The 26,024-nt window shown below is 33.2% G+C and overlaps 1 protein-coding gene across 12 annotated transcripts in view; it reads left to right on the top strand.

The window, feature by feature from the left end:
- ZNF280D (zinc finger protein 280D) overlaps nt 1–26,024 on the top strand; it is a 131,449-nt gene that overhangs the window by 80,067 nt on the left and 25,358 nt on the right. For 9 of the 12 annotated variants that reach the window (XM_025295656.3, XM_025295653.3, XM_025295650.3 and 6 more), the window contains 6 exons: nt 498–632; nt 2,453–2,760; nt 3,293–3,433; nt 9,965–10,027; nt 14,205–14,323; nt 14,474–14,510. In XM_025295656.3, the coding sequence (XP_025151441.2) occupies nt 498–632; nt 2,453–2,760; nt 3,293–3,433; nt 9,965–10,027; nt 14,205–14,323; nt 14,474–14,510 (803 nt within the window). The other 3 variants (XM_025295657.3, XM_025295661.2, XM_025295660.2) reach the window with 3 other exon arrangements.

Here is a 26,024-nt window from a genome sequence, read left to right as displayed (position 1 = left end):
CTCAATTACATTTCATCATTGAAGAAAGTTTTATTAGACAGCACTGCTTTATACATCCATTGTTCTAACAGGTTTCTTTGAAATGTGTAGTTTATTTGAACTTATTTTTCCATCTTGCCAACGAACTGAAAATAGCAAAAATTAAAAATAATTTATTCTTTTATGGGATAAAAATGCATGTAGCTCATTTTCACAGTATCGTGTGTCTAAGTACTTAAAAATTATAACCAGAAGAGCTTTCATAGCACTATTAAGAAATTTTCATTAGAATCTATCAATGGCACCTTTCATGTTCAATTTCTGTATAGAAACAAATGTTTTTGAAAACTAAATGCTAATAATTAAAAAAATAGTAATATTTTGCTATTATGTGTAATAGGAGATGTAAAATACTAGTTTTAAAATGATTTAGTATCATTAAAATTAAAGTGGCTTCAGAATGCAGGATTTGTGGTTGTAGAAACTATTTTTCTCCCCTCTTTCTGGTTCCTAAACAGAAAAAGGGAATACACCGTTGTACAAAATGCAGACTGCAATTTTTAACATGCAAAGAGAAAATGGATCACAAGACTCAGCATCATCGGACATTTATAAAGCCTAAACAACTAGAAGGATTGCCTCCTGGAACAAAAGTGAGTTCAAATACATTGTATTTTAACATTTTGTATGATAATAGACATTAACTCCTGCCTGGTTTTATTTGTTGGATATAATACTTTAAAAATGATTTGTGATTTAATTAAGACTTTAATTTTAAATTTCACTGTTCTATGTTTAGGGAAAAAACGCCTAACCATTGCTTTTTGGTCAATAGTGTGTGCAAGTCTAGAGTGGTATTCCTTTGTAAAAAGTGTAACTAGATTAACTATTCTGGAGGCAATGGGTTGTATCAGTGTTACATAGGCTGTTTTTGAGCTATTCCTGTTGGCAGTGTATTTGTCATTTTTATCTGTTGAACTGTAAGATGCTTGAGGAATCATGTTTTATTTATCTTTGTATCTTCAGCATCTGGTATAGTGCCTGTTGAATGCTGTAGGTTCTTAGGTGTTTATTGAAGGTATTACTGATTCTACTCTTAGAGACGCAAGTTCTGCTGCTGGATAGCATTATGTTTTAAGTGAACCAACACATGTCTGACTGCATACTGATGATTGTAATTTACTTTTCCCTTTTTGCCTTATATACCTCTGTTTTCTCTGACTTCTTTATATACAGTCAGCTCTTGAATATTTGCTCCAGTGGAGGGAAACAGAGGCATGGATAATCCAAAGTGAAATAATCCCCAAAACATTTATATTTGGCTTTGGGTACTTACCTTTGAATGTGGGTATGTCTGTTATTTGAATTAACTATAACAATATTAAGCCATGCTCTGAAGACCTAGAGCAAGAGAAGCTATCCAGCATCCTTCCCTGCAGTCCATTCATTCCATGCTGGGACTAGACATGCAAAACACTAATGTAAGCAGGGCAGTCCTCTCTCATATTTTCCCTTAATAATAATAATAATAATAATAATGATACTAAATATTTTATAGCGCCTTAGAATTAGGCTTTTGGTATACTTTTTCATATATTCTATTATTTAATCCATGCAGTAATCCAGTAAAGTAGACAAGGCAGATATTGTCCCTTATAGATAAAGAAGCTTAGAGAGGGTAAGTAACTTAATCAAGGTCACATGGCTAGGAAGAAGTAGTCTTAGCTTTAACCTCAAGTCTTTCATTACTAGTCCAGTGCCTTTGTATGATGCCAAAGCACATATTTTTCATGATATTTCCTCATAGGCTGTTTCTCAAATACATGGGGTATGTATAGTCAAATGGTTAGTGTGGTAGGCAATTGTGTTTTCCCATTGTCCACCAGCAAATATAATTTCTGAATACCTAATGATAAGTCTTGTATTAGCTCCCTTTAAGGAAATTCTCAGTATTATTAAACTCTCCATACAGTGTAATGAATTTATATAACCCCTCTCATAATCTTTGTAAACATATATCCTGCCCAATGAGCCCCTGAAAAGAAGAAATCATGTTTAGCATAGATTTGCTTGTTTTATAGTTGTTGAAGGGTGATGGAGGCCTTTCTAGGTTTTGAGATATAAGTTTTGACCTTTGTGTTTGTGAATTTCTAAAGTGGAATCAGAGCACAGAAATAGCTAGGGAATGCACTCTTTTAATATTCATATAATTTGCTTTAACTGCTAATTATCCATTAATAACTTAACATATAACTGATATCAGTACAAAAATGTAAGATTACAAGTGAGTAAATATCAAGTTTAATTTCATTTAATTGGTATGAACATTTAAAATAAATGAAAGACTTATCCAGTTATAGTTTATACTTGCCCTTTCCAAATACTTGATGTTTAACTTTTTGTTATGCAGTGATATTTTAACAGTAAGGTAATGATTAATTTTCTAAAGCAGGTATTATCTTCATTTTTGTAGGTTACTATTCGAGCTTCAGTTGGACCTCTTCAATCAGGATCTTCAACCACACCTTCCATTAGTGCAAGCACTTCTACCCTTCAGCTCTCACCTCCGAGGACTAAAAATATAACTGCTAAAAGTCCCACAAAATCCAACACAAGTAAACCTAATATAACTAAATCCATTGCAAGTAAACCTAATGCAAGTAAGCCTAATGGAAATAAACCTAAATACAAATCAAAAATATCTAATCTGCAAAAGAAACAAAGCACATTGGCTAGTAGCAATAAAAAAAGTAAAGTCAATACAGCATTGAGGAATTTAAGGTAAACTTTTATTCTTGATACCCAATACTAATTTAATCTTAATTAGTAACTGAGCACAAACATGATAAAAGTTTTATTTAATATAAATTTACCCTATTACACAACTCTCTTGTATATTTATATGCTATCACTTAATGCCAACAAATAATAAAAAATGTTTTTATAGCTATTGAACAGTACTTGAATTACTGATTTTATATTCATTATAAAAAATTATAGTATTTTTTGCTATATAAAAATATAATATTTTTAATGTTCACTCAACATAAAACACTGGGATTTTGTGTTGTGCTTATGTCTTATGATCTTTGAATGGTTAATTTAATCCCTTTTATTCCAGTAAAAAACACTAGCTGATATTAAATTATTTATACTTATTCTAGCTGTTATTCTATAGCAGATTTTTCCAATTATAAATCCCTATTTGAAGTTGTAAACACCTTAGCTTTAATTAACAGACCGTTAATAAGGCTCTCCTTTATTATATTTGTTTTAAAATATATTTTTATCATTTTCTTTGTATCTCTATAAGGTATCGTCGGGGAGTTCACAAGTGCATTGAGTGTTATTCTGAAATAAAAGATTTTGCAAACCACTTTCCTACCTATGTCCACTGTAGTTTTTGCAGATACAACACTAGCTGTAGCAAATCCTATGTGAATCATATGATGAGGTAAGATGAGTTAAACAACTATAATTGCCAATTAAAATTACAGTTTAGCAAGTTTGTTCTTGAAAACAGTTGGCCCTAGTGTAAGTCAGTTTTGCTCTTTGAGAAACAATTAGAGAACTTCTAAGATGATTCCTGGTACTATTTTTCAACATAGTAATTCATAAAGTCCCTGGAAACTTGAATTGTAATAACAGGTAGACTAATGAAATTAAGATAGATTTGTTAGGGAAAATAGTTTTCCTATGGGAATTTTTTATCCTATAGAACTTTGAAACACCATTACTTCCAAAGACGGAAAAGTAATGTCACATGGTAAAGAATAAAGAGTTGGACACAATTGAGTGACTAACACTTTCACTTTTCACTTCCTCGTGAAGCATACATGTAATCTCACGAGTGTTATTTTCTTCAAAGCAGTCACTTTGTGATTCCAGGATTTTCAATGATCTTAGATATTTTACTGGATCTTGTTTCTCTTTCTTTCTCTATTTTTCTCTATAATCCATTCTGTCTGTCTGTCCATCCATCCATCAGGCCATCCATCCTTGCATTCATTCAGTGAGATGAGAGACTATTTCATTATTGCCACTGTTGGAATTATTTTTCATTAATTCATTCAGTTTAGATAACTTAGAGTATTTATTCCATGCAGAGAAAACTTTCACAGCCTATGTTATCTTCATTGGTATCGCATTAGTTGAGGTATCCTTCAGGATGGATTTTTATTTTTAAAAAAACAGTCAAAAATTGTTCCAATATAAGCCAGTTAGGTTGATTATTCACAGTGAAGTTTTGCTTCCCACCCCCACCCCCCCAAAGTTAGAATTAGAGTATAACTAACAAAAGTGATTTTTATACAGATCACAATATGACCTTTGTGTTACTTTCAGGTCATAATCAACCGCTTCTTTACAAGGACTCTTCCATGTTTCTTGGTGGCTTTAGCACCTCTCTCACAGTTTTTTAACCCCCTTGATACCTAGTCTGACTTCATGGTCCCTGACTTCTTCAGTTGTTGTGCTCCCTTTCTTACCACAATACTATTTTAATCTTATATATGCTTCATTTCTTTTGAATTCCCATTTCCCTGTGACTTTCTGGGCTTTGAAGTCCTTTTTCTGGACCAGTAGCACTCATCTAACTTTATAGTCATCCTTACCCTCAGGGTCATCTGTTTTGACTGTTGCTTTGTTTTTGTTCTAGAATCTTTTACACATTTAGTCTTGCTTATCTGGCTTAAAGGCCAAAGACTTGAACATCATCTTCTACTGAACTTTATGCTCAATTCTAAACTACCAAGTAGTGCTTGATTCAGATCAACTCTGATTCATGATCTTTAACTTGAATTGGGACCTGTCTTTTTATTTTTAAAAATAAGAAGTATACTTTTTTATTCTTATCTGTAGTACCTCCAGATCAGTTCAGTTCAGTCACTCAGTCGTGTCCGACTCTTTGCGACCCCATGAATTGCAGCACGCCAGGCCTCCCTGTCCATCACCAACTCCTGGAGTTCACTCAAACTCATGTCCATCGAGTCAGCGATGTCATCCAGCCATCTCATCCTCTGTCGTCCCCTTCTCCTCCTGCCCCTAATCTCTCCCAGCATCAGAGTCTTTTCCAATGAGTCAACTCTTTGCATCAGGTGGCCAAAATATTGGAGTTTCAGCTTTAGCATCAGTCCTTCCAAAGAACACCCAGGACTGATCTCCTTTAGAATGGACTGGTTGGATCTCCTTGCAGCGAGGTAGTATCTTATTAACACTTTATTTTAAATTCTCTTAGTTGTCACCCTGGCCTACTATAATCACACAGTTGGAGTCCATCATTTTAATTAATCTTTTCAGTCTCAAGTATTTTTCCTGTTACCTTCATCCAGGCATTGATCTCAGAAATCACACATGTTCCACTTCGCAGTTAACCCTGCCCCTTATCTCCTCTAGTTCTTCCACAGCTTCTTTCAGTTAATTTACAACTTCGTCTTATCTGTCAGGTTCCTTTTGCTTGCAAATGATTTCAAGTATTTTTTTTAAGATGAGGGATATTTGTCTGTATTGCTTACCTTCCTTAATTCTTGACTTATTACGATGAACATTTGTAAAAAGTATTTGTTACTAGCATTTTCATGATTCATTTCTTTACCTTTTGAGTATCATCTTCACCTAACACTGCCCCTTTAAAGATTATCTGTCAAGTACTTATCTCTGAATTCATTTTTTTCACTCTTATCACTCTATGAGTTCTTTAGAGTCATTGTTGTCACTTTTGAAACTATTCAGCTTTTGTTTAATTATTAACACTATTTTTCTTCTTCCTTTTTGCCTACTTCTGTTTCATTGCCTTTTCTTCCTTCATCTCTTCTCGCCTCTTTACATTTCCTTTCTTGGTAACGTAATCACTGTCACTTTTACCTTTCAACTTTAAATCTTCCAGTTTCAGTCCTTAGTTTTCCTAAGATGTAACTCTATATTTCTAATTATTTTTATTTTTTTGTTTTTAACTTTGACTCATTAGCATTTAGAATGTAAATAAACCAAGCATTCTCATCTTTCCAGAATTGACATGACTACTGTCCAGATACTCTCTCAGGGCATCATTTGTGTGGATGTGGAATATAGCTGGAAAAAAATGCACTGTCCCAAGTTTCTTAAGATTGTGTAGTTCTCTTGATCTGCCACTGTGCATCATGGCTTCCTGAGATACCACCTTCTGCTTTCTGCCTCTCTGCCTCCCACCTGCTGCAGTGGACTGCACCTATAATCAATCCATTTCCTCTAAACCAGGCCCTGGCATCCTTTGTCAAGAGTACTTCTCTGTGGAAAGTCCTTTGTTCTTTGACCAATACATTGCCGCCCCAGTGCAGCTTTAATTCTGCACTTAGTTTGTAGGGGATCAAGTCAGAAAATATTTTATGCTTTCTTAGGCCAAGAGTCATTCTATTCCTCCCTCTCCCATTTATCACAGGCTTCTCATTTGTCTTATAAAACCTCCAAGTGCATTCTGTTCCAAAACATTCCCAATTAGCCTATCTCCCTTTATTATGTTTAGTTGTGTAATACAACTATTATCTCCTTGAGAAGTAGCTCTTTATGTTTACCATGTCACCTAGCACATTACAGATAGCAAGTGAGAGTCATTAGTGTAATTACAAAAAAAGGCTAATAAAATCTCAAGAGTATATTAAAAAAATCTTACACAGTTGGAACATTTTTGAAATAAGACTCTTACAAAGAAGAGCATCATTAACATTAATTTTCAATGGTTTTTTTGAAGTAGCATTATTTAGGTTTGATTGTTTAAATTATTGCACCTTATTTGCTAATAGCTTTTAGGTGGCAGTAGAAGTCATTTGCAAAAAACTGAATTGCTGTGTGATGTTGCTATTCTTCAACATTATGTATAAGAAAGAAGGCTTTTTCTCTACATGTAATAGAATTATGGTCACAGACAAGTACTTAATATTTTTTTCTGGCAGAGTTTATTTACTATTTACTAAGAAGTATGGTAAACTGATGGTGAAGAATCTGACAAATCTGAATTTGAAAACAGAACTCACCATTTATTGCATGTGTCACTTTGGGCAAGTTATTTAACTGATTCCCATTTTTCTTTTCTTGAAGAAAAAGTTATTGTCATTATTGGGGAAATGTACTTAAAATGTTTAATAAAATCATTTGCACTTAGGAGATATTCAAGTAATTATAGGTATTATTTCTAAATTGTCATTACTAGGTATTGTAGATAAGGCTCTTGCCTTTAATTTTCACAATTTAGTAGGAGAGATATATTTACCTAGTTTAATGTGATAAATAAATGACTGTTTGAGCCCAGAGAAGGTAAGGATGAAGTCTTTAAACAAGAAATAAGGTATTGTATAAGTGACATTTCATTTACGATTTGAAGGATGATTTAAAAATTTTCCAAGGAAAAAGAAAGCTGGTATAACAATTTGTTCCTATACAATAAATAAGATTACTGAATTAATTTTTATAAGCTATGCTTTAGTTCATTATATATTTTATATAGATTTATTGGCATGAAATAATAGTCATTAGAAGAACAGATAGATTATTGTGATTACTTCATAAATGGTCTCCTGTCCACAATCCACCACTTGGCCCCTTTTCCATTTTTTCCTTTCTTTTGTTACTAACATTGTAACTAACTAAATGTCAGGTCATTTTTTGGCCTGAAATCCTTCACCTACCTAATATTAATAGGATGAAGTTCAGATTTTCTGGAGAATATGAGACCTTTTAATATCTAATTCCTAACTACTTTTCCAGCGCTTTCAACTCTTATTTGCTTTTCCTGGAGTAAGTCAGTATAGAGACCTTCCTAACTGAAATATACTCCTGACGGTTAGCTGACTTCTCCATTTACCTTCAGCTTTCCCTCACGCAACCACAAAACTATATGTATTGCTGTTGATGTTTATCTTGTGGCAATTATATATTTATGCATATGTACTCATTTGTTGAGCCGATGTTTATTAGGCATTTCTTCTGAGCCACCTGCTTTTTGACTACCTTCCCCTGCTAACCCTGGAACATGATATTCTAAGGCAGACAACCTGCCTTTCTTATTGTATCATTAACTTCTAGTCTAGTGTTTTAAATAGTAGGCATACTGTCAGTATTGTTGGATATTTAGGAAACTGATTCCTTTTGTATTTCTTTGGAAGTAAAGTTTTCACTTATACCAAATCAAGATTGTTAAGAAAAGATGGTCAAAGGGAGTTTTTTCCCCCATCTAATCTTATTGAGGTCTAATTTATATACAATAAAATTCACTTATTTTTCGAGAACAGCTTAATGAGTTTTGATAATTATATATAAATATAAACAGGTGGTGATTTTTCAAAACCTAGATTTAAATGTTATATTTTACTGTATTGTAATAAAAATCTTAACTTTTTTTCCCCTTTCTTAGATTATTTACATATTGTTATTAACTTCACGCAGGTCTAGAAGGTAGTTTTTTCCCCTCTTTATTTATGAGCTACAGATTCACTTTTCCATTCCTATAATACACAAAACTAGAAGAATGGAATTTGTATAATAAATAATAGAGAGTATAATTCATTTTTGTAGATTGGGAACTTAAAACTGAATTCAGATGATGAAAATTTTTAAAGTACCAACATTTTAATAAGGTGTAAGTTAGACAGAAGTGGAAGCCATCAAAATACCCTAAAATGTAACTTTTTCCTCTCCTCTTACCAAATAAAGCAATCTGTTTGAGGAGAAGGAAGAAAGAGCTTTTAAAAGTTACTTTAAAATCTCATTTAAAAAATTAATTTACTTGGTTCACCTTCTCTGGTAATCAGATAAAATCTTAGACACACTCCTCTGAGAAAATAACAGTTGTATGAACACATTTTTGCGTATAATTTCAGTGTTTCCCAACCTCCCTGATGGTCTCTTCCTAAAAAAATTATTCAATTATTTTTGTCATATTACATTGAATTTATAAACTCTATGGTAGTAATTATCCCCAGATTGAGGAAATGACTTAGAAATCTTCTGAGGATGTTTTCTAGGGAGTAAAACTGTCAGAGTATTTCTTTTCCAATACATACATGCTCTGCTTGGAATGATTATTTCTATCTGAGACTGAGAATTGACCTGGTGTGTTGGCTACTTTAGATCTATCATTGTAAGCTCCTGCTCTTCAAACTTCAGCTTGCATAAGAATTACTGAAAAAGCTTGTTAAAACAGCTTCCTGGACCTCGCTGCCAGAGATTAATTCAGTAGGTGTGTGTGGGGCATAGACTTTGCATTTCTAAATAAGCTCCTAGATGATACGATGTTATTAGTCTATGACTACAGTTTTATATGTGCTAAGTGGTACTGTGCTAAGCTAATCCTGGTTTTCTAGTATAGAAAAGCTTTCCTTATCAGATTAAACGAGTATATATAAAAGAAAGCTGTTATCATTGGCTGCAAAGCTTGGTTAGGGGTTTTCTATTCTGTGCTTAGTGGGGGCATTGTTTTAGCTCCGGAGTTCTGCTTTAATTTGTTTTTGTTTTAATGTCTACTGATAATTGCAAAGAGCTCTCTAAATGCTTGATTTTACAAATGGTAAATAGTGGCCTTTAGCTCAAGTACTGTTACTTCCAAGATATTTGGATTCTTCTCCCCTTCCTTGACACAAACATGTTAAGTTAGAAAAAGATTTTTCTAAATGATTATTATTGGTAATTGTTCATGTTATGGGCAAAAATGTTATTAGCAGAATTTTAAATTGTTTTCAACTCTTTTAACAGTTCAAAAAAAGAATTTCATGTGACTTTTTTCTTATACTCTTGAGTATGTGGAAGTATGGTACTGATCAAATGAGAATATGCTTAGTAAAATACATTTCACTGGAAAATGGATAAATTTATGTTAAAATACTGAATTAAACAGTATTATTTATATCATGATATTTTATTCAAAACTAGAAATTTAAGTATAGACTTGATGTATAGCTATAAATTAATATGACTTACCATATAGTAAAATTAATAAAATCTATTTTGTCTCTCTCAGCTTTCATAGTAATCGTCCAAGTAAAAGGTTTTGTATCTTTAAGAAGTATTCAGAAGATCTCAGGTAACTAGTTGATCTTTTAAATTTTTTTCTATTGAAAAATTATATGACTTAAATCTGCTATATATAGCATTTTTATCAAGATACAGTTCATATATCATGCAATCCATGTGTTTAAGTTGTACAATTAATAGTTTAGGGTATATTTACAGGGTTGTGCAGTCACCACAGTTAATTTTAGTACATTTTTGTCACTTGAGGAAGACACTCTGTACCCATTAGTGGTTATGTTTATTTCCTTCCAACTCCTTTTATCCTTAAGCAACTGCTAATTTACTTTCTGTCTATATAGATTTGCCTATTCTGGACATTTCATGTAAATGGAATGATAAAATATATGATCCTTTGTGTCTTCCATTTAGCATGTTTTCAAGAGTTATCCATATTGTTGTGTATGTCAGTGCTTCTTTTTCTTATTGCTGAATAGTATTCTTTTGTATGTATATTATAGTTTGTTTATCCATTTAGGTTATTTTAACTTTGAAGCCATTATAAATACTGATGTTATGAACATTTGTGTATTATTTTTGTCTGGACATATCTTTTCATTTTTCTTTAGTATGTATCTAGGATTAGAATTGCTGGGTTATATGGTAACTCTATGTCGAACTTTTGAGGAACTGCTAGACTGTTTTACAAAGTACCTGATTAGTCTATATTCTGTCACTAAATTTGTTTCAGCGGTGACCAGTGGTGTCAAAATGAAGCTTTCATGTATTTGCATTGTAAAATGTGAACAAAAAGTAGGGCTTTCCAATAATATTTGAATAGTGAAAGAGGCCTAAAATATGCAATAAAGTGACACTTTTTCAGTTTTGAAGTAAATTTCTTAAGCCGCTGAAATTCTTGAAATTAGTACATAGTCATTTTAAATTTTACTTTTTCAGATTAAGGAAAGTGTGCTACTTGCTTACTGTGCAGAAAGAACTGTTGGTGAATATTTCTAAAAACATTGGTTTTACCACACGCTTAATTCAGAATCCACTGAGCACCATGTTTTTCATATTTTTCTGCATTGTTTAGAACCCACTGCTCTTTATTATTTTGTCTATCTTGCCAATGCTACTTGAAATATCAGTATCTTTGCTGCACCAAGCTAATATATACAGATATGGTTAACCAGTACTGGTTTTGATATGTTGGGTTAGTGGAAAATCTGGAAAAGAGGATGATACTATGTCTCAGAGCCTTTGTACTTACTATTCTCTGTGACTAGTTTGCTCTTCCCCAGACTTCTGTATGGTTAGCTCTTTTATCGCTTTTGGGTCTTCTCTTGTATCCTCTCTCCTATGCTTTACCCTAGTGTCTTTTATCTCCCCTTTATGGATCATTTTTTTCTGGATTATCTTTCATCATCTCATACACTGTATACTTTATTTTCTGTGTCCTCTCGCTAGAATGTGTATGGTTTGGATTTTTATTTATGTAAGGCATTGATAGTAATTAGGCATTTGGTAGATATTTGTTGAATAAATTAATGATATATTTAAAATGACATTTGGCAATAGGTCCCATTGATTATTTTGAAACAGTGGTTCACAGGGAGAGGAAAATTTGATTGTTTTAAAAAATACATTAGTACCAATTTTAAAACATTTACTAACTTCAAGGCAGTAGATTAAGTCATATTAGGTGTTGCCTATATTGAAAATTCTTATAAGAATAAAGAGTGTTACTACATTCAGAAGAGGTTTTGTTTGATTTTTACCTCACTGTTGTGAAGCTCCATTGTGTGTTTGGTTTTTAAAAAATGACTTACATGATTTTAAAGTTCTGGGATGTTTTTCTCTCAACTTGAATAGTTCTCAGGTTGAAAATTTGTCAATTTCTGTGAATGGAACATATAAACTTATAACTACATAGAACAGTAGTTTTTGTAATTATTCTTTTATTGGAATGGAATATCCATTTTTTAGATATTTACTACATATTAGGTCTGTAATATAGCAGACTCTATAAAGATAATAGTAATAATGAGGAAGTCTTGGAACCAACCTTCAGAGAAGGTCCATTTTATTGGTGGGAGATAAGAGGTGAATGTAAATAACCACAATAAATCAAGAGGGAATTTAATAAGTGCACTGAGGGTTACTTTTTTCAAAGAGGAGTGAGATTACTTTACTTGGAATGATTTACATAGGTGTTAATTTACTTGGTTTTCAAGGATGAGTATTATTTATACTGATAGAAGAGTTTGATAAATTTCATTTAAGCTGAACAGACTAAATTTTATTAGTTTCATTTGTACTTCAGTTACCTTTAAACAATTTAACATCATTTAACATCATTTATATGTTAAATCTTGTTTGATTTTCTTTTAAATAGTTCTTCAGATGCTTGATCCACAAGCTCCCAAGTGCTTAACTCTAAACAACATAATAAACATAGTGGTTTTCTAAGTTCTCTGAAACATTCACATATTTTTGCAGGCTTAATAATATTTTAAACTAAATTAAAATGTTTAAGCACATTTTAAATTAGAGTCTTAATTTTACATACTATAATATGAAATTGTGTTTAAATACTTCAAATAGCAAATGCTACACAGTTTGATTCAATAACTGTAAAAACTATTGCTGAATTCAACAAAAAGTATTGATGACTATGGGAATTGTTTCCTAACCTTTTTGAAAATTTATAATCACTACATATTTCATTTAAGAACTACATTACCCAGTGACGTTTTGTTAAGGGAACCAGTAGTTTTGGTTCAAGCAAGTGGGCCAGTTGACATTACTGGGATGCTAAAGAACTCAGACTTTGGACTTTAGTAGTGACTTAGCCCTTCAGTTAATTAAGTGTTACATGAGAACCATACCAACCTTGGATGCTTGTGGTGAGAATAAACTAAATAATGTATGTGAAAATCTTTAACACATAGTATACAATGATAAGTGGTTCAGTGGAAAAGAACCCACCTGCCAAACAGGAGGCATGGATTCAATCCCTGGGTCAGAAAGATACCCTGGAGAAGAAAATGACAACCCACTCCAGTATTCTTGACGGGGAAATTCCATGGACAGAGAAGTTGGTGGGCTGTAGTCCATGGGGTCACAAAGAGTCAGACATGACTTAGCAACTAAATGGCAACACCATGCAATGGTAGTATCTATTACATGATATATTTTTAGAACCTTCTCATTTCTAATTTTTTCCTCTCCTAGATAAACACTAGATCAATGTTCCACTAGAGACAGACTTTATTTTTTAGTCATCATTATATTCACAATACAATATACTAGTAGTATGCTGCTGCTGCTGCTGCTCAGTCGCTTCAGTCGTGTCTGACTCTGTGCTACCCCATAGACGGCAGCCCACCAGGCTCCCCCGTCCCTGGGATTCTCCAGGCAAGAACACTGGAGTGGGTTGCCATTTCCTTCTCCAGTGCATGAAAGTGAAAAGTGAAAGTGAAGTCGCTCAATCGTGTCCGACTCTTCGCGACCCCATGGACTGCAGCCTACCAGGCTCCTCCGCCCATGGGATTTTCCAGGCAAGAGTACTGGAGTGGGTTGCCATTGCCTTCTCCGAAATGCAACCTTAGTAAATATATATTGACTTGTATATATATTGTACATTTATATATACTATACTTTTGTTTTGAAGATGGGCACAGGCTTCCCTGGTGTTTTAGATGGTAAAAAATATGCTTGCTAATGCAGGAAACTGGGATTCAATCCCCAGGTCAGGAAGAACCCCTGGAGAAGGAAGTGGCAACCCACTCCAGTATTCATTCTTGCCTGGAGAATTCCATGGACAGAGAAGCCTGACGGGCTATAGTCCATGGGGTTGCAAAGGGTTGGACATGACTGAGCAACTAACACACACATAGGCACAGATAGATTGTGACTTGTCAGAGTGACACATGTTAGTGCAACCAAGACTAGACTGTAGGTCTCGACTTTTTAGCTATTAGTAACTGGTATTAGGGAGAAAAGTTTATAAAACAAAAATACTTTCTGTCAGTAAATGGTAGTATAATTTGAATATGAAGAGTGACAGACACTTTCATGCCATTTTCTAAAGAATCATTTCAGTTCTATCAGGTTTATATAACAAAAATTGGAGTGATAGTTAATGACACAAAGAGCAAATCATGAAAAACTATTCATTGAGCTGGTATGTAGGTTTTCATAAAAGATAAAAATGTTTTCTTTTATACTATTTGCTTTGTTTTTTATAGGGGCATTACTCTAGTGTGCCTTAATTGTGATTTCCTAACTGATGTTTCTGGCTTAGATAATATGGCTACACACTTAAGTCAACATGAAACTCATACTTGTCAAGTTGTAATAGAGAAAGGTATGTATATATAATTGTGTTACTTCAGATTTTTGCTATTTATTCTAGTATTTTTGGTCAGCCACAGTATGTTCTCTTTACTAAATCGTTTTTCTCACTCATCATATTTCATATGCTGTTTTAAATATAAAACTTTTCTTCTAATTTCAGTTTCTGTTTGTATCCCAACTTCTGAACATCTTTCTGAGTAAGTTTAATTTTTATTCAGTGCATTTTACTTTAATGGATTTTAGCACTACTGCATTTTTAAACGTATCATTAATAGAAATGAAAAATATTAAAGTATTTTGTTTTTTTTTTTAAAGCTGCTTGTTGAAATAGGTTCCTGCTCTTTGGAGCTCGTGACCTGGTGCAAGACAAGTTGGAATTTCCTAAGTTCAAAGTTCTGAGATGTTTTCTTACACAAAGGCAGTTAAGCAGCCAAGTTCATGACATTAGCTCTCATTATTCAGCTCTTTTCAGCTTCAAATGGGACTAGGTTCTTATTCCACCTTATCTTTGTGTCAGGTTGACATATCTTAACATTCATTTTTTTCTTTTTTTCTCCAGTTGGCTCTCTCCAAAAATAACTTTTGTTGCTTTGGTCATTTCTTTGCTTAAAATAATATGTGTTTTTCTCTGCTGTACTTGCCTTCAGAATAATATGTTCCAAAAGATATGGCTGTCTGTCTTTTTGTCTGTTTTGTCTGCTTTTGTAATTTCTTATAAATCTTAAGTTTTTAGGCCGGACAATTGTCTTTTCCTCATTCGTTGTCTGTCATTGTGCTATTTTTCTTATTTTTCAGATGGAGAAGCAGCCCAGAGATTTCAAAAAATGTCCAGGGTACACCTGGACAGTGTCCCCCTTCGATGAACACAACTGATGCCTGTTCTCTCTTTCCAAGGAATGTGACTAATTTGACTGTGGGGCCTGCTCTAGGTTGTGGTCTCAGGAAATCCGATCTTGGGAAGACTCCCTTCCTTCATGGCTGGCCTTCCATAAGGCTGATGCTGATATAGCCAGTGATGGTCTCAAGGCCCACCACTTGAGCATAGCTTCCCACTGGGGGCTTTGGCTCTTGATCTTAAGCTTGTGGGTCACTTCTGGCCAAAAAATAAAATCTGTGCTTCAACGTTCTGGTTGAAGTTTAGTTATTTTGGCTGCTGCCCTTTAATCTTTCTCTAGCATGACTACATCCAAGGAGTACAAAAGCTCTGGTTATTAGGAAATGCTTATTTTCATGTCCTTGGAACAACAGGTCTCTACAATTATGTTCCAAAATTTTACTTGCTTTTATTGTTATTTAAAATATATTACCCAGGAGTAAGTTTATAGTTTTTCAGCAATATCAATTATCAAATTTTTTATTTTAAAAAAATTAATTTTAATTTTAATAGACTGGTTTTATGTTCTCCAAATTTATTGATGTCTATTTTTATATTCTTTTCTTTAAAAATGTTGTTCAGTGTTTGCTTTGTTTTGTTAAGAACTTCAAAATATCCCCTAGAATTCTCTACAGATTTCCTATAGTTGCTTATTTATAGCTTTTTAATTTAATTTGGATGTTGTTCAGACCATTAAACATTATAATATGTTCTTTCTTATTTCAGGATTATTATTATTAATATTGTCTTAATAATTGTGAATTCTAAGGTATAAAGAATTGACAACACCTCTTCTTCCAGACCTTAAAACACGTTTTAAAGTTATATATTTGTACATCTAATACATAATATCTATTTAGCCATTTTAATAGTTCATCTGGTAATGTTAACATTAAAAACTATGGAGGCCAAAAATCCATTTGTTTCTATCATATATAAAATGTATTTCCACATAAATATATTTCAAAAATTTGACTTTTGTTTATTTTACTTACATGGACTATAGCTCTAATGAACAGTTTTGATGGTATTATTTTCTTTTAATAAAAATTATATTGTTTAAGTGCCTCAGGAATTATTTACTAATAAAGGATTTCAGATAAAAGGTATAAATTTAATCATATAAATAGGAGCATTGCTTTTGTTGTTTCATGGAAGTCCTATTACTTGGCCTGCACACTGAGAGCTGTATCTACTTAGTGAATCTTGCATTTTTTTCCCCCGGCACAACTGAAAGGTCATTTCTTTATATTATACTAGTTTACTGAATTTTAAAGACACACAAAGTACCTTTTATGATCTTATTTGTCATAAGGATTAGGCAGGCTCTGAAAGTGTGACTCAATCATGTTTTTTACTGTAAAATCAGAACTTCTTCAGTTTTATTTTGAAACAGATTTGAAGCCAATTTAGATGACTACTTATTATGTAATGTGCTTCTTGCTATTAATGATAGAAAATTTGAACCTGATAATTTAAAATTTCCAAACTAATTTTTACTGTAAATGAATAATTTTTCAAAAGCTCTGAAAATGGCCTCTTAGTAGGTGGATTTGGCGTTAATGCTTTGTTTCCTTACTTGTCTCTAGGAGGTTTTGTCATTTCACCCTCTATTCTACCCAGTTTTTAAAAAAATTTTTAAATTTTGCCCAGAAACAAACTTTACATTTTTAACTTAAGTTCCTTTTTCATTTATGTATATTTGCTCTACCTTGGCTATAGTTAAAAAAAAAATGAGAAATTGTATTCTTGGTATAATGATGTAGGAGTACCGCTTTGTGTTCTTCCATAGGACTGTATCTTATAATATCAGATTCATTTTCTTCAAGTTGAAGTTCTTAAAGTTCTATCACGGATAACTTCATTTTAAAAAAATGGTTCAAATAAAACACCTTAGGCAGTTAGTACAAAAATGTGTTCCTTATAGGCAGTTGGTCAAATTTTAATTTTGTGCTGACAAGTTTTATCTTGAGCCTAATCCCGCCTTGCTATCAGGTTATTCTGACTATTTTATTCACCTGATCAGATATTACCATTGCATGCATGTGTGCTTTTGGTTACCATTAAATAAAACGTGAAATTGGCTCAGGTTAAGTCCATTGCTATTTTGAGACCCTCAGTTACCCTGTTTGTAAAATGTGAGTGCTGATTGTTCCAGAGTTCTGAGATTCTGTTGTTCAGTATTGGTTATTCTTACATTCTGTTATTTGTTCTTATGATGAGATGAATTTAGAATGCTACTATGTATCCTTATCTCCATTAGCAGAAATAGGGACTCTTTGACCTTGAGAAAATTAAATGTTCATGTTATTCCTTAGTACATTTAACTCCTTCATGTACTCTTATAAAAGTAGTTCTCTTACACTTATATTAAAGAAGGTAATTAGGTCAGTTTTTCCCAAGTTCTGTACTGTAGAACTAATGTCCATAATTTATTAAGTTGGGGGGAAAGTTTCCATGGTCAAATAAATTTAAGCAATGCAAGTTAAAGTTAAACTAATTCTTTGACATGGAATTTTTCATGCTGTATGTGGCTTGTGAATGTCTAAAGCGAAAAAATGAAGTGAAAGTGTTAGTTGCTCATTCGTGTCGGATGAACTGTAGCCTTCCAGGCTCCTCTGTCCATGGAATTCTCCAGGCAGTAAGTAGTACTGGAGTGGGTTGCCAATTCCTCCTCCAGGGGATCTTCTCAACCCAGGGATTGAACCCAGGTCTCCTGCACTGTGGGCAGATTCTTTACTGTCTGAGCTACCAGGGAAGCCCCCTAAGAGAATATTTATTTGACCTTAGAATTTTTTTCTTTGAATAATTATGAACTTCTTAATCTCCTTGGAATAGTGTGTGGAATACTCATCTGGAGTCCTTCAGATTTTATGAACTGGGAAATAAAAAGCAGCTATGTAGGGTGTTGCCCAAGATGGGTTTCTAGACATTTCACTTAGGTTATGAATCATTTGTAAGATAGAGTTTGTAAATAGATGCTAGCAATATACATTTTCATATTTTTAGAAATTTTATCAGAAAAATGATAACCTTATTATGTTTGTAAAATCTATTAACTGCATAACAGAGATAGACCAGTTAATAGTTTATTCTGCCTCTGATTACAATAGTAAGGGATTTTTTTTTGTTGGAGAATATGGTTATTTTACATGATTTAACACTAAGAAGCTTAAGAATCTTTTGTTTATTTCTGGCTTCTTTCTGTAAGTCTTTAGGCTTAGCTTATCTGTCTACCCACTCACCTACTTTTCTTGAGACTTATTTTCAGCCTTTTATATTATCTGTTAAGGAGTTTCCTATGTAGTAAAGTTTTACTTCCTATTTAAACAGCCTCAGGAGGTCTTCTTTGACAGAAAGATAAGATGATTTGAAACCCAGCTTCATTTTAAACCCTCTCAGACCCTTAAAGGTACAGTGTGGTATAGTAAGCACAGGCTCTGCAGTTGGTTGCCTAGTTTGGAGTTCCTACCCTGCTGTTTATCAGAACATGTGTGACTTTGGATAGGTTACAGATTCCTGTGCCTCATTTCCCATTTGTAAAATACATATAAACAACTACCTGTTCATAAACTGTAGAAGGAATTAAGTGAGTTAATATATGTATATGGTATTTAGAAAGTGATTGGCACATAGGAAGCAGCACTATGTAAGTGTAAATTTATCTTCTCATTCTTACTACTTTTCATGATTTCACCTCTGCCTGCATTTTATTCAGATAGAATTATCCTAATCTTCAGCCTGCTTTTCATTATAACTCCTCATACCATTTTCACTAAATCATTTATATTAAGTGTACCTAACCCAGTAAATATTTCTTAAGAGCCAGTCATCTGAATCATGTATTAGTTATAACATTAGATTTTTAGTGTCTAAAGCTCAATAAACTTGTATTTTTTAAGGAATGGTTATGAATGCTCCTAGGTTCACCTGTCTTAGTTTCCCCTAAATTATACTGCCGCACTATATAGTTCATTTCATATTTTCAGCCTCCCTCTCTGGTTTTGAGATCCTTGTAGAGCCTCACTCTAATCACTTTGGTACTTATCCACCTGGAAGAGCTTACCTTCCTCTACAAACCTGGAGAAGCTATTATGCTTCTCTTTTTCTATATCATTTATTGAAGTGTAGGAACCTACTGTTTTTAATCCTCCACACTGAAAAATATCTTTATCCTTACTTCTGTATAGTGTTGAGAAAGTAGTACAGCTTTGAAATAAGGCAGCTCTGGGTTTAAATCCTAGTTGTGTATCTAACCAGCTCTGTAGCCTTGTGAAAATTACTTCACTTTATCTTCCTTATTTGTGAAATTTATGTAACAGTCTTTGCAGGGTGGCTATAAGAAATAGAGATAATCTGTGGACATTAAATTATTAATTTAAATTATTTAAATAATTAAAATTATTTGGCACTATCCTGACTAAAAGTAATCATTCAATAAATGCAAGTTCTTGGTGCCATTGTTGCTCTACTGCTGCTGCTGCTATTACCACTTCTAGTTACTGCTGTTCCTGCTGCTGCTCCAGCTGTTACTGCTGTTAATAATGTTATTACAGCTACTACTTTCAGGAGACTGGGAACTGCGTATCAGTGAAATCTCATTATTGAGAGTTTCAGTAGCAATCCATCTGTACAGTTATTTGTAATTTGGGTTGATAGTTCACGGATCTTGGAGTATATTCCTCCAAACTGCTGGATGGATGGCATTTATTGCAGTGTTCACTTGCGCTTTATATAATTCTCAAATTTTAGAATTTGATTGTACTTCTGACTTTTCCTGTCTAAAGACTGTGAAACAACAAACACCCTTGTTGTAAACTAGTATGTAATCTCTGTTTAAAAGGACAGCTTTTTTTTTTTTAGCTTATAGAAGCTCTTTTTTAAAGAAAACCTTTTGTTAATTATTTATTAATCATTTTGAATCATCTTGGTTACTTATCTAGTATTACTAAGTTTATGAAAATGTGTAACTATGCTAGCTATCAATAGTAAAGGGGCTCCTTCTTTTGTAGACCTTTGAAATATTTTTATAAACCTACTTTTCTCATATGTGACATTGTAACTCAATCATGGAATTGCCCTTTTCTGTGTGTTAATCTCCTATTGTATTTTTCCCTTTCTTCATCTTCTTCTATATATCTACCAAGATAGATTAATTATAACAGATTGGAAGTAAAATTTTAAATTTTGCAACATTTGTTTTCTTGACAAAAAGTTGAGAATAGGATTTTCTCTTTAGCATTCTTCAGAGCATAAGAATCCGTAGTAAGGCCGTAATAAATCAAGCTTGGAAAACTTGGCTATTTAGCCAAAGTGTGTGTTTATTGACTGAAATAAATGTCCTAAAAGCCACAATTTGAAGTGACTATCAAAGTTGTTTTAGTTCTCTCACTGACTTCCAGTTTTGTTCTAAGCATAGTATAATGTAAAGGCACTGACCGGAGTCAAAATATCAGAGTTCAAAACCCAGCTGTCTCACTTCATGTTCAAGTTACATAATTCAAATTCAAGCTCTCTCACTTCATGTTCAAGTTCAGTTTATTCATCATGTAAATAATCTGTACATGATTGTTTTGAGGATTTGAAAGAGGTAAATGTGTTTTATAGATTAAAATGTTTTATATTTGATTAAATTCCCCTAATATAAAGAGTACTAGGAAAAAATGAAAACATAAAGCTGACTTTCCTTGAAACTGTGAATTTCTCTTTTGTATTTCTGGCTACTAAACTTTATATTTAACGTCAGTGGTAACTACATGGCTCTTTCATAGTATAATATAGATATTATTATTCACATATTCATTGATACCAAACATTGATTCCCTGCCTTCAGTGTGCAAGACTCTTTGTCAAGTGCTGGAATTTGAAACATGAAAAAGATATAGTTCGTGCCACCAGAATAACTGCAGGATAGGCAATCAGAAATGGAGACACGGAATCCACATCTTCACAGGGCCACACAGTAAACTGATTTGATAATTAGTTAAACCCCCCAATACATGTATATATATCATTATACGATTTTTGTGAAATGCTGTACCAGAAGAGAATCGGACTTGTTCCAAAGAGAAATATCATTTTATTATACTGTTGTCAGCTAAACCAGTGTCATTAACTTTCATAAATGCAAACAGATAGTACTTTTAGAAGCAGAATGGCACCCTTTTAAAACTAAGTTTTATATTTGAAAATAATATATCTGTTAAAAAATGTTTACTTCTGCTAAGTTTATTTCCATTGAATTTGTAGAGAGTCATTCCATTATTTTCCTCTGAAGTTCTGAACTTACTTGGAGGAATTATTGATCATAATCCAAGTTACTAGGCATTTTAAATGTTCAAAATTGTCAGTGTCGTATTTCATATATTTGGTTTAGCAGGGGAAAAAAAAAAAAACTGATTTCATCTATGAGATACACAGAATTTATTTTGGGCTTTTTTCTTTCTCTAAACTTTTGAAATATAACTGGGATTGGAGATAATAAAGGGTCATACCCTTAGATTATTTTATCCTACCATGGATGTTATTATCTCATTACTGTCTCAAATCAGATCTTTAGTAACTGTAAAGTTGGGTTTCCTTTTCAAAGTGGATATTGCCCCTGGTATATAATTGCAAGTTAGTAAGTAGAAGCTGTGTATCAAAACTCAGTGGTTTCTGGCATTTCAGACTTCTGCCTGTGATAGCTGTTAATCAGGAAATGATGGGAGACCCATTGAAAGGGAAAGGTAAATGAGATTTGGTGTCATCCTTCATTTAGGGCAAACTCTACCAATTTCTATCAGTGTTTCTGTGTTTACTACCATTTTTTCAGTTTCCTGATTCTGAGGATAGTTTGTATATGCATTACAAGTATTCAGGGCCTAATTCAATATTGTCATAAAATTTTTAAAAAATGAAGTAAAATTATAGCCCAAAGAGGTATTAGAATCTGCCTCCACTGAGGGTCTTATCTTTTGCTTCATGTTATTACATATAAGTATTTTGTTTTTCTTAATTCTTTGTCTTTACCTGGTTCTTTCCTCTGTCCACCTAAAATGATTTTTTACTCTTATCTTCCCTGGTGACCAAATCATACCCATGTCTTTAGAAAAGGGTAGATAATTTCATACTAGAGTAAATTGATGAATGAGCAATGAAAATGAATACCTAATATATTTTGTTTGAGGATGGGGAAGTATGGCAGAAGAATCTCAAAACATAGAAGATATTTAGGTAAAAAACTTGAAGAGCCTGTGTAGCACACTCAAATTCTAGACAGTAAGATTGATTCCTGACCTCAACCCATGGTTGTAATAATAGCTAACATTGAGTACATACACTATGTCTTTTACATTTATTTGTTTAATTCTCACAAACTAGTGAGATATACACTGTTTTTGTCCCAATTTTATGGATGAGACAGCTGAGATACAGGTTAAGTCATTTGCCCAAAGTCACATAGCTGTTAAGAGCCTCAATTTAAATTATGGTCGTCTGTCTTGAGCGACTAAACTAAAACGTACTATAGCCTATTGCTTCCCTGATTGTGCTTGTGGTTCCAAATGTACTTTCCTGCCTTGTTTACTGTCCATGAGTGTATGGATGGGCTTGAGCTTCAGAGTGAAGGCCCTTTGTTTCCCCAGAAGGGTAGGCAACAACTGGTACAGTTGTAACATTGGAATCAGAATCTAAATCTAGCTTCCCAATCTTAGAGTAGTAGTTCTATGATACATGGACAGTAGGACATTTCAGCAAACAAATTAGGCATAAATCAGTCTCTTTAGTAAGACTGGATTCTTTGGTAGCTCAGATGGTAAAGAATCTGCCTGCAATGCCAGAGACTCAGGTTCAGTCCCTGGGTCAGGAAGATCCCCTTGAGAAGGGAATGACAACCCACTCCAGTATTCTTGCCTGATCATATCTGAGTAAGCAAGCATTAGGAGTGCCAGTGACTAAACTATTTGTAGTTGTGATGTGCCGTGCTGTGCTTAGTCACTCAGTCATGCCCAACTCTTTTGACACCCCATGGAATGCAGCCCGCTAGGCTCCTCTGTCCATGGGGATTCTCCAGGCAAAAGTACTGGAGTGGGTTGCCAGTCCCTTCTCCAGGGCATCTTCCCAACCCAGAGATCAAACCCAGGTCTCCTGCATTGCAGGCAGATTCTTTACCTACAGCCACCAGGGAAGCCCAGTTAAGATGCTGTGTGACTTCCCAATTTCTGTGGCTTTTTCATTGACAACTTTGTGTGTCTAACCATTATTTTTTTGAGTCAAAAACTACATCCCATGTTTTAATTAAAAAAAAAAAAAAACAGTGTAGCCACTTTGTTGTTCTTTAGTCAGTCATTAAATGTCTCTTATCTGGACTCCCTGACTGGAGCTTATCCTCTTCTGATACTGCCTTTTTCTTTTTCTGATGCACAAATCTGATCATACTTTCTTACTAACCTTAGAATGAAGTTCTTAGCACACTTTACTGTGACACTCAAGACCTTTCCTAAAGTAGTCCTTGCTATCTCTTCCGTTGCCTCATCGACTACTCTTTCTTGTTCCCTACCTTCTAGTCACGAGGTCACTCAGTATTATATCATCATCATCTTGTCATATTCCTTTGTTTTTTCTCTGCCTTGACTTGCCTTTCCCTGCTTTGCTAGCCTCACCTCCTGCTGCAAAACCACGTTCACTGTAGTATCTTCACTGCTTTCTTGCATCTTTGCCCTTCATAATGTCTCAGTCCTTTGTATAGCCCCAATATATATGTCTCTCCTTTTGAACACTTCACAGTTCTGTAAACATTGGCTTCAGTGCATTTCCTTGACAACTTTGGATTGGAACTCTTAGCACAGTACCTGATGTATGTGCGACCTGGTAAATGTTTAGATCATCCTTTCCACACATCTGTTAACACCTCTCAGAATGAACTATCAGAATGGTGCACTGGGTGTTTTATTTGTGTGATGGTTAGTGTGAATATGTAAGTGGAAGGTCTTGAGAACTGGTTGACTTTACTACTGGCTTGTTGTAAACCTCCTTTCAGCTTTTTTAGTTTGCTTATAAATATTTTTAAAGATTACATTTAAAAAATCAGTAATAAAATTTTTGACTTTTAAGTGGTGTTAGAAGAAAAGAATGTGGTCTGACAGAAATGAATACAAGCATTTCCCCCCTTTATAACACTTCCCTCTACTTCATGGTATGTTTATAGTGAATGAAACCTCAAATGAACACAGTGATGTCATTTACCTGTAACTTTGGATTGGTCATGTCATCTGCAGAAAAATTGCAAGTAGGGACATTTATTTCATTTTGAACTTTAAGGGGAAAGCAGGTTTACATAGCAAAGAAAAATAATTTACAATCTTGATCTCTAGTGGTAGTTATTGAAATCCATGATGACCAGTCAGTCCTTCTGTTCTCTTAACATTGGAATCTTAAATAGTGTTTGTTTTGAATGCTATGCAAAATTTATTTTAAAATATTGCAGAATTCACAGGTGAAAAGTATAATTATCTAATGGCAGGTCATTAGCTCAGAACTTTGAGCTTAGCAAATTTCACTGTCTTCTACCAAGCAATTGAATATCTCAAATGATGACTATTTCAGCAGGCATCTTTAATGAGTAAGATTAAAGGTAAGAACATTTTTTCTTTTCAAAATGGTAGTGATGTATTAGTAGTTGTTTAAAAATTTGTTGACCTCAACTGTGCTTTTGTAGTTACAAGATTGTGGTGTACATTTTAATGATGAATTTTGTAATTCAATGAAATTTTATGTAGTGTGCTTTTTCTAATTTTTTAGATTTGTTTTTCTAATATTTTCACTGGTTATTACAATTCTGTCCCTTAAGCAGAATACCAGTATGGTTAAAGCCACAAAACAAGATTGGGAATATAAGCCTCTTATTGCTAGTTATTTCAATAATTTATTTTATTCTCATCTACCAGTTTCTTAGCCAGTAAAATGAAGAGTAATAAAAACCTGTCACCAACCTCCTTTGCAGAGATATTAAGAAAATTCAGTTTCCCCAATTGAAATTCCAACAATAATAGTAACACATGCTTAATAGCTTTTATTTTAATTGCTGCATAAAATCAGTTTATTAGAATAGCTATATGTGAAAATGATTAGCATGGTAATGTTTCTTTTGCAAGAATTTGAGATCAGTCTTTGATAACATTTCCAGTAATAAGCTGAAAAGGAGAATTCTTTTATGAAATATTTTTAAACTATTTTATAACCAATAGTTATAATAACAGTTTTTCAAACTGAGTTTAAAATTATTAAATATTTAGAAATAAAAAATCAATTAATATCTACTTTTTGTTTCTTCCAACAGAAACCAAAATTTTTTATGTTTTCTTACAACTTCAGCATGTTATTCTTAAAATAATTATTTTCCCTATATATATTATTAAAGCAATGATGTACTGTACACTTGATATTATTTCACCTGTATGAATACTCTTGTTCACAGTTAAATACCTGAGAGAATTACAAAACCTTTAACCTGGAAATGATAGACATTTATGTATTTTGTCACTTTTTTGTGCGAATTTTATTCATTTAGATTTTTTTTAGCAGAATTAGTTGAAAATTACTGTAAACACTGCCACAGAGTACTTCAACTAAAAGGACTTGTCCTGTTTTAAATTATTTACATCTTCATGTAATAACTAAAATGTGCTTAAGTAATTTTGCTTAGTTATTAATATCTAGAAAAATAGCATCTATAAACCTAGTTTTTTTAATGTGCCCTTGGAGAATGGACAAGGAGGGGTGTTTGCCAACTCCATATTTCATTAAATAACTATGGGATTAGCTTTTAGGATGATTGATAATGTCTGTCCTACTAGAT

This window comes from Bubalus bubalis, chromosome 11 (assembly GCF_019923935.1).
Source record: "Bubalus bubalis isolate 160015118507 breed Murrah chromosome 11, NDDB_SH_1, whole genome shotgun sequence".
NCBI classification, from domain to species: Eukaryota; Metazoa; Chordata; class Mammalia; order Artiodactyla; family Bovidae; genus Bubalus; species Bubalus bubalis.
Note: the sequence above shows the minus strand (reverse complement) of the source record. Positions and strands in the feature narration are given on the sequence as shown.